The sequence below is a fragment of the Eubalaena glacialis genome, chromosome X (assembly GCF_028564815.1).
Source record: "Eubalaena glacialis isolate mEubGla1 chromosome X, mEubGla1.1.hap2.+ XY, whole genome shotgun sequence".
Classification (NCBI taxonomy): domain Eukaryota; kingdom Metazoa; phylum Chordata; class Mammalia; order Artiodactyla; family Balaenidae; genus Eubalaena; species Eubalaena glacialis.
The window spans coordinates 136,406,380-136,416,041 of NC_083736.1; the positions used below are offsets into that span (position 1 = coordinate 136,406,380).

A 9,662-nucleotide genomic window follows, 5' to 3' on the forward strand; every position below is an offset into this window, starting at 1 on the left:
GCACAAAGTTAGACACTGAAGCTTGTTTAGTCTTCTATTAAAAGAACCAACATTTGACAAATTCCTAAAGAAAACAGAGATGAAATTCCATGTCATCATACACAACAGGAACCCAAAGAGCTGCACACCGGGTTCCCCTGACTGCCTGGGCCCTCACTGCTTAGAAGGGTGACCGCTCCCTCTTCAAACTCAGAGTGAAGGATCAGCCTCCCTTCCTGCCCCATGGGAGAAGCTGCTGGACGTGGGCCTGGAAGGAGCCTGGCTGCTGCTCTGGCTCAGGCCTCCTCTGCCTCATCGCTCACAGCCTCTGCACACAGGGATGGGAAGGACCTGTGATCCCATCCAGTGGCCCTGAGCAGATACTCCAGAACCTGCCACTTGCTGGTCTCCGCGTGGGCCTGGGGACCCCACAGGAACTCGTAGCAGGCGGGGTCGCAGTGGGGCACCTGCCGGTACTCCAGGTAGCCCTCCTACACCCACACTTTGGTGAGGAGCTCCCTGGGCTCCCCATAGATGCAGTGCTGCTTCCCTGCATACACCCCCATGATGCTCAGCAATTCCCAGACCTCCTCCTCAGGGGCGCGGTCACCGTCCAGGGTGATCAGGCACAGAATCAGCACCAGGAGGCCGGCCTTGGGCATGCTCTGCCCATCGCTCAGCACTGCATCACAGGTGAGGCCCAGGGTGGGGACCAGGACGTAGGTGCACTCGCGGGGGTCCACCTCCTTCACGTCCACGCCAAACACCAGCTGCATGCACTCGGAGGCTCGGCTGAAGACCACAGGGAAGTGGCCCCGATGGTCACGGAGGACCATATTCAGCATCTCCGCCTTGGAGATCGGCTCCTTGGTGCGATACTTGAGGAGCAGGAACGCCACCAGGTCAGCCATCAGCACAGTAAGTGCCTCCTGGGGCAAGGACTCGGCATAGGCGGAGAAGGAGGGGGCGACGGGGGAGGAGGAGGACGAGGGGGATGCGGCCTCCTCCCCCGCAGCCCCGAACAGCTGCGCCTCCACCGGGCCCTGGGCCTGGACTGGGTCCTGAAGGTCTGCCTCAGGCTGGCGCAGCTCACTCATCTCGACCAGGGGCCTGATGACTGGGGTCGGGCCGCCGACGGGAGTCTGGGCAGGGGTGACAGATACGGACCACGGACCTGGGGGAGAGAGGGTGTGTGAGCGGCCTCGGCGGAGACACGCACCCTGGGCAGCTCTGACAAAGGCCACTTACAGGGCTAGCCTGGGGGGGTGCCCTCGGGCCTCACAGGGGCGCTCCTCCTGGGCGGCCTGTCCCCTGCCAACCTGAAGAAGGACGCGAGGTGGCTCCTCAGGGCGCAGCCAGCACAGCCCCAGGTACCGACCGGGGCTGAGAGGGGTGTGGGGAGGTGCGGTGACTTGGGCCTTGTGGGGTCCCCTCTGTTCTGGGAGGGGGAGCCCCTGGGTGCACACTCAGGGCACGCACCTCACCTTGACTCCTGGCGCTGCCTGGGCCTCCTCTGCTCTGTGGCCTGAGGACACGTGCCTCAGGCCTGGGCCTTCGCCTCCCGGTTCCTGGAGCCCCTGCAAGAGGAATGGAGGGGGCACCTCGGGTGTAGATTGTGGCACAGCCCTGGGCCCCTCGATGCTGGTAGGAGGGGTGGGCCGGACTCTGTGGGCCCCCCCTTTGTTCCGGGGATTGGGCTCTCCTCCATCCTCTCTCGGGGTCCACACCTTGACCCCGGCAGATCCTGGAACTCCTCCCTCTGCTGACCTGATGTTTCCCCTCAGACCAAGGTCCTCACATCCTTAGACGAGTCCATCCCCAACCACGTGGCAGAGGTGAGACCCTGCAACGTCCCGTCAGCCCTGCCAGGGACCTCCCAGGGCTGACAGCATGGGCGAGCTCCTCTGAGGTCCCCTCTGTTCTGGGGTCCAGGGTCCCCTCTGTCCTCCCTCAGGGTCCTCACCTTGACCCCCGGCAGGACCTGGGATCCCCCCCTTTGCCCACCTGAGGCCCTGCCCCTTACCCCAAGTCCCCACTCTCTCTGGGACGCGGATGTCAGGAAATGCTGCCTGGGGTCATCCTGCCCCGGTGTTGCCCAGGGCTGACCACCCGGATGGGTTTCTGTGGGCTCCCCTCAGTCGTCCCTCAGGGGCCTCGCCCTCACTCTGGCAGCACCTGGACCCTCCCCTCTATCGATCTGAGGCCCCGTTCTTTATACCAAGTCCCCAGGGTCTCTCAGACCTGATGGGGAAATGAAGAAACAATGCATGTGCTCATCCTGCCCCGGGGCCTCCCAGGGCCGACTGCAGGGACGGGAATCTGTGCGGTCCCCTGTGTTTGGGGCCCAGGGTCCCCTCAGTCCTCCCCCAGGGGCCTCACCTTGACTCCCAGCTGGACCTGGGATTCTCCCCTCTGCGCACCTTAGGCGCCGCCCCTTATAGCAGGTGCCCAGTCGCTCTGAGAGCCGGACGTCAGAAACTGCTGCATGGGGTTATGCCCCGCCATCGCCATCCAGGGCCCACTCTGTTCTGGGGCCCTGGTTCCCTTCAGTCCTCCCTCAGGGCCCTCACCTTGATTCCACGCAGGACCTGGGATTCTTCCCTCTTCCCACCTGAGACACCGCCCCTTATACCCGCTCACCAGTCTCTCCGAGGCCAGGATGTGAGGAAGTACTGCAAGTGCTCATCGCGCCCTATGGCCTCCAGTGCGACCTGGAGCTTCTCGATGCCTCATGCAGAGGGCCAGAGCCCCTCCCTGGACCCCCACAAATCCATCTGCCATGGCCAACAGCCTCCACCAGATCACAGCAGCCCCAGCGCCTCCCCTCTCAGCATCACTTACGCCCCTCGTGGCCAGACGGCTCCTCCCCACCCCCCCCACTACATCCCCCTATACACCCTCCCCACCCCCCCAGCTGGTGGCGCTCCGCTCTGGGCCCTGCAAGCCGGGCGCCCCCCCATGCGTAGAGATGACTGCCTCTCTCAACTCCCCACACTGGGGAGTCCTCCCCCGAGCACCCCCAGAGCCAGGGGCTCTCGCCTCTCGCACCCCAGACGCAGAGCCCACCCCTCTTGCCCCCGCCCACCCAGGAGCCAGAGCCCCCTTCCTGCCACGAGCATCCTGCCCCCCACCCCACCCCGCGCCCTGGCGGGAGCTCCCCCAACGCCTACCGCACCCGCGCCCGGGAGTCCTCCCCATCGACCCGCGCCTCCGCCAGGAGTAGCTCCGCCTTCCTCCCGCCACACGCAGCAGCCGTTAGCCCTCCCCTCGTGTCTCGGCCCGAGGAGGGGGAGTGGCCCGCCCGTCGCGTCCTCCCCACCCCCACAGCCAGTCATCCTCTCCTCTGGCCTCCAAAGCCGGCCCCACCCGCCCAGGAGGAAGCCCTCCGCTCCGGACACCCCCACGCTTAGCCATTAGCCCCACCCTCTGCACCCCGACTCCAGAACGCCCCCCACCAGCCACCCCAGCAGCCAGCGGTCCTGCCCTCGGACCCGCACACTGGGGGACCCTTCCCTCAGCCCCCCTTCAGCCCGCTGCCCTCCGCCGCCCCTCCCCCACTCCCCATCGAGCAGCCCGTAGCCCTCCCCCCACCCCCACTCCTTCCCAGCGCCCCCGGTACCTGCGGAGTCCAGCCCCCGGCAAAGCCCCCGCCTGTCTCCTGACCTTCTCTGACTCTGTGGATGACGCCGGAGTCCCGCTCAGAAGGGGCTGAAGAGCTCGTCTCAGCAGTGCAGCCAGAAACTGTGCAGCCGACTGTCCCAGGCACTCTGTGCGAACGCCACGTGGGTTTCCGGGTGCTCCCGGAAGCCCGAGGAAGATGAGGGAGAACGTTCTAGACGTCTCCTTACACAGAAGGTGGTTGGATCAGAAGAGCACGTGAGGAGGCGCTTTGCTACCGAAGCAGCAGTAGCCATGCGCACTGAGGGCCTGAGGTCCCAAGGCTTGGCGCCTCCGGAAGCAAAAGACACGCCCATTGGCCTTCCACCAATAGGAAGGCCTCCCTGCAAGGCTGCCGAGTTGGAGGAGCAAACTTGGAGATGCTGAGCCCATGGTGGCACATTGGTCAATCTGTCTTTACAGGTGGATTTCTACTGTGATTGACAATGTCAGAAACCTACTGTTTTTCCTTTTTCTTCTTTTTTTAATTTTTGAATTTTATTTTATTTTTTTATACAGCAGGTTATTATTATCCATTTTACACATATTAGTGTACATATGTCAATCCCAATCACCCAATTCATCACAGCACCACCCCCCCCGCACCCACCACTTTCCCACCTTGGTGTCCATATGTCTGTGCTCTACATCTGTGTCTCTATTTCTGCCCTGCAAACCGGTTCATCTGTACCATTTTTCTAGGTTCCACATATGTGCATTAATATACGATATTTGTTTCTCTCTTTCTGACTTCATTCACTCTGTATGACAGTCTCTAGATCCATCCACGTCTCTACAGACGACCCAATTTCGTTCCTTTGTACCACTCAGTAATAAAGTGCTAGTAATAAAGCTCTTCTTTATATGGACTGATTTCTTGTCTAGTTGTATCAACTAGCCATCTTCTCACATGGCAGAAGAGGATGAGGCAGCTGTCTGGGGTCTCTTTTATAAGGGCAATAATCTCATTCATGACGGCTCCCCCCTCATGGGCTAATCACTTCCCAGGGCCCCACCTCCAAATCCCATCCCTTTGGTAGTTAGAATTTAACAGGTGAATGAGGGGGAGAGGTTTACAAATATTCAGTCTATAGCACTGTCTGTCCAACTATTTTTGCTCCTATGTTCCCTTTCTCCTGTCTGAGATAATCAAGTTTTTCAGTTACATTTTAACTTCTCTACTGCCTTTTTAGGCAATTATCACTTTTCGCTAAAACTTTACAATTCACTTATGAAATGGAAGAAAAACCCTCACCATGTCTGGGTCTGCAAAGTGCCTACCCTACCCTCTCACTGGAGAGGTGTCCCATGGGTGCTGAGCAGGAATCCTACTCTGGACCCCCGCCCTCACCCCCAGCAGCCCTTTCCCTCCATTGCCCACAGGAGAGGCCAGACTCAGCTGAAACTTTCAGGGAAATTTATTAAACAAAAACATTGACTGAAAACATTGAACAGAGGGCATGATAACACAGAGAGGAACTTCTAACAGCCACCGGAGCCCACGGATCCCGCCCCCCCCCCCCACGGTCCCCAACAAGGCGCCTCCGCTACACCGAACCCAGCGGTCCTCCATCCCCCCAGAGTCTCCCTTCCTCAGGACCTCTCGCCAGGAAGATGGGCGCCAGCAATGCCTGCTGCCCCCAGGGCAGCCCCTCCCCCTCTGGCCCACATGCCCGGGGCCGGGCCCTGCCCTATGGCGGGCACAGGACAGTCCCACAGCAGGGCACGTGCCACCGAGCCGAGGACGTGGAGTCCCGAGGAACAACGGGGTGGCCCAGCAGAGCACAGGCCCTGGGGGGCCTCCCGCAGACTTCCTGCAGCCCCGGTCCAGGTCTTCCTTCCCCAGGTCCGAGGTGGGCTCCCAGGTCCTGGGGTGGGCGCTGGCTGTGACCTCGTCCATCCCGTCCTTCCCGCCGGCTCCTGGGACTGGGCTCGGGGTCTCCGCGCCGGGCCGGGGTGGGGGGAACTGCTCAGAGGAGAACGCACGCACATTTCCACAAGAACAAGCAGCACTGGGCCTGAATCTACGCCCAGAAAACACACGTTGCGCTCACGACACTGGCCCACAGAGACCAGAGCCTTGGCTGGCACGTGGCCCACCACAGGGCTCCGCGGGGGGACGATGGCTAGGGTGTGTGTGTTGGGGGGGAGGGGAGCGGGGGCGGGGGGTTCCTTGACACCTGGGTCCCTCTGGGGCCTACAGGGACACATTTGGGCTTGCCAGCACAGGGAGCAGCCTGCCCCAGGGGATGATGAATAGGGGTCCCCTCTCAGGAGGGAGGCCCAGGCACCTTGAGTGGCCCTTAAAATGGGGCCAGGAGGCTGCCTGGCCTGGCCTCCCCCTGCCGCCAAGCCTGGGGGCCCCGGGGCCTGCTGAGACTACTGGCCCGAGGAGGACCCCGGGGGGCTCATCTCTGCAGCCCCGTCCTCATTTCCCGGCGCTCCTGGGATGGGCTTGAGCCCCTCCTCGGGGGGCTCCTCGGCCTCCTGGCCTCCTGCCTGGGCGAGGCCCTCTGGCTCCCAGCCCGGACCTCCTGGGGCCACCGGGGAAGCACTGCCCATCCGGCCAGGCATGGGGGCCCCGGGGGCATCTGAGGGTCCTACCTGACCTAGGCCTGCAGGGGCGGGAGCACTTCCATCTTCCCGAGTGGCCGCGGAGGCCTTGCTGGTCTCCCCAGGGCCAGGGGCTGCCCCGGCGGCACCATGATCTTCACGGGCCGCCTCGCCAGCCTTGGCAGTGCCGGCAACTGCCTCACTGGCCTCTTCACGTGCTGGGTGGTCCTCGGCGCTACCTTCCTTGGAAAGGGCGGCCTGGGCGGCGGTATCTTCACTGGCCGGGGAGGCCTTGGTGCCATCTGCAGTGGTGCCCTTACTGACGGCCTCATGGGCCAGGGCGGCCTGGGCGGCTGCTGCCAGGACTCCAACGTCCACACGGGCCTCTTCTTCCCCTGGGAACTGCTCACTGCTAGCCGGGTCGGCCTCCCAGGCCTCGGTCTTCTGGATAAGCCGCAGCATCCCCACGAAGCCGGGAGGCCTCCGCATCAGCCGCATCCTCCTCAGCTCCTTCTGGAGCGGGTCGTTCAGCCGGGCCCGCATCAGCACCTGCCGGGCGCGCACCTGGTCCGCCACGGCCGGGTGGATGGCCCCCTTCTCCAGGGCCGACTGCAGCAGGCCTTCCAGGCGCATCACGTACGCAAAGAGAGTCTCCTGGGGCCGCTGGGCACAGGTCACGAACTTCAGCCGAGCGCTCACCCGGGGGTCCTTGTTCCCAAACACCTGCACCAGCGCGGCCAGGCAGTCCTGGGCAGCCAGCTCGGGATCTTCCGCCAGGAGGCCGCACAGGAGGTCCAGCGCGGGGCCGCGCAAGCTCTCCACCAGCCTCCTCCTCCTCTCCCTCTCAGACACGTGGCGCCACAGGTGCAGCATGTCGTTGGCCTGCTCCAGCCAGCTCTCAAAGGACTCTTCCCCGTGGCCTGGCTCTTCCACCCCAGAGAAGGTTCCCAGCTCCTTGTAGCCCATGTTCTCTAGCACGGGCTGCAAGGCCTGCCTCCACTGCTGGGTCCAGGGCCCTGCCTCATCCATGGCGGCTGCCGCTTCCACAGCTGCTTTCTCAGCTGCAGTCATTGCCTCGCCCGTGGGTCCTGCCATACTCAGAAGGCCTGCCACGCCTGCAACATTTCTGTCACCTGCAACTCCCTCCTCATCTGACACTCGTGCTTCACCTTCAGCTCCTGCTTGACCCTCAGCTCCTTCCCCACCTGCAGCGCCTGCCTCACCTGCATCTCCCTCCTCACCTGCAGCTCCTGCCTCACCTGAGGCTCCCTCCTCACCTGCAGCTCCTGCCTCACCTGCACCTCCTGCCTCACCTGCAGCTCCCTCCTCACCTGCACCTCCTGCCTCACCTGCACCTCCTGCCTCACCTGCAGCTCCTGCCTCACCTGCACCTCCTGCCTCACCTGCAGCTCCTGCCTCACCTCCATCCCCTGCCTCACCTGCAGCTCCTGCCTCACCTGCAGCTCTTGCCTCACCTCCATCCCCTGCCTCACCTGCAACTCCTGCCTCACCTGAGGCTCCCTCCTCACCTGCAGCTCCTGCCTCACCTGCACCTCCTGCCTCACCTGCAGCTCCTGCCTCACCTGCAGCTCCCTCCTCACCTGCACCTCCTGCCTCACCTGCAGCTCCTGCCTCACCTGCACCTCCTGCCTCACCTGCAGCTCCTGCCTCACCTCCATCCCCTGCCTCACCTGCAGCTCCTGCCTCACCTGCAGCTCTTGCCTCACCTCCATCCCCTGCCTCACCTGCAACTCCTGCCTCACCTGCAGCTCCTGCCTCACCTGCACCTCCTGCCTCACCTCCATCCCCTGCCTCACCTGCAACTCCTGCCTCACCTCCATCCCCTGCCTCATCTGCACCTCCTGCCACACCTGCAGCTCCTGCCTCACCAGAGGCTCCCTCCTCATCTGACACTCCTGCTTCACCTACAGCTCCTGCTTGACCCTCAGCTCCTTCCTCATCTGCAGCTCCCTGCTCACCTGCACCTCCCTCCTCACCTGCAGCTCCTGCCTCACCTCCAGCTGCCACCTCACCTAAGGCTTCCTCCTCACCTGCGTCTCCCTCCATAGCTGCAGCTCCCGCCTCCCCTGCAGCTTCCTCCTCACCTGCAGTTCCTGAGTGACCTGCAGTTCCTGCCTCACCTGCCCTGCCAACCACTGCTTGTCTCTGGGGCTGTGCAGGGAAATTGGGTCTATCCTGTGACTCAGCATCAGGGGCCTGGGGCAGGCAGACCACAGTCCAGGGCCCCCCCTTGCCTGATATTTGGCAGGGGATCAAGCTTCGATTTAAATACTCAGCAAACTCGACCAGGGCAACACTCGACCCCAGATCCTTTCTGTAGACCTTGCCCAGCACTCGGTACCTGCCCAGGGAACACAGGGCAGCCTGCACAGCCTCCTGGAATTCCTGGTCTTCGCAGTCGTCTGGGATGCCCAGGATGAGCAGAGATCGCTGAGCATTCACGCCCATCCACCTGCACCAGTCCCGCAGTATCGCCAGAGCCATCGCCATCTTCGAGGACCTGAGGGTGGGGGGAAGCGATCCAACAGGTGTGCACAGACTGTTGAAGTGTGGGAATCGGCCTGTGGGTGCAAAGGGGAGAGAATCATGTTTGTGCCACACAGCCCACCCTACTGCCCCTCATAGCAGCAGCCTGGAGCACCTCCCTGCCCTGTTTTGTTTGTTTGACTTTAGGAAACTTCTTTTTGATAAATTAAATTTATTTACAAGATAGAAGGCTAGTGACTTCCCTGGTGGCGCAGTGGTTAAGAATCCACCTGCCAGTGCAGGGGACACAGGTTCGATCCCTGGTCCGGGAAGATCCCACGTGCCGCAGAGCAACTAACCCCGTGCGCCGCAACCACTGACCCAGCGCTCTAGAGCCCACGAGCCACAACTACTGAGCCCACGTGACACAACCACTGAAACCCACATGCCTGGAGTCCGTGCTCCGCAACAAGAGAAGCCACCATAATGAGAGGCCCGCGCACCGCAATGAAGAGTAGCCCCCGCTGGCCGCACCTACAGAAAGCCTGCGCGCAGCAACGAAGACGCAACGCAGCCAAAAGTAAAAATAAAATTTAAAAATAATAATAAAAGAGCACTTGTTGTATACGACTTAAGAAACAATAACAAAATAAAATAATTTTTTCAAAAAAGATAGATAGAAGGCTGGTCACCTTTTCTACATTTCTGGCATCAGTTTTAGGAAGCTGCCTTTTTCCCAAGGAATTTTTCAAGTCTTCAAATTTTTTAGCATAAACATTTCCATAATATCCCTATATTCTCTTTTGTAATGTACATCTGATCCGTAACGTTAGCCCTCTTTCATTCCTGACATTGGTGATTAGCGTTCTTTCTATTTTTCCTTGATTCATCGCTCTAGGACTTTCTCAGTTTTCTTGCTCTTTTGAAAGAAGAGCATGGCTTTGTTCATCGTGTCCATAATTTGCTTCTATCACTGATTTCCTCTC

General features: G+C 61.3%; 1 protein-coding gene and 1 pseudogene across 1 annotated transcript; both read right to left on the reverse strand.

Annotated features, from left to right (window-relative positions):
* Positions 1 to 275: 275 nt before the first annotated feature.
* LOC133082410 (melanoma-associated antigen 10-like) lies at positions 276 to 1,076 on the reverse strand (annotated as a pseudogene).
* A 4,939-nt stretch (positions 1,077 to 6,015) lies between these two features.
* On the reverse strand, positions 6,016 to 8,700 carry LOC133082562 (paraneoplastic antigen Ma6F-like). The gene is made up of 2 exons (XM_061179188.1): positions 8,223 to 8,700; positions 6,016 to 7,826 (listed from the first exon to the last, which is right to left on the reverse strand). The coding sequence occupies exons 1-2, from the start codon at positions 8,698 to 8,700 to the stop codon at positions 6,016 to 6,018; spliced, it is 2,289 nt and encodes a 762-aa protein (XP_061035171.1).
* Positions 8,701 to 9,662: the final 962 nt, after the last annotated feature.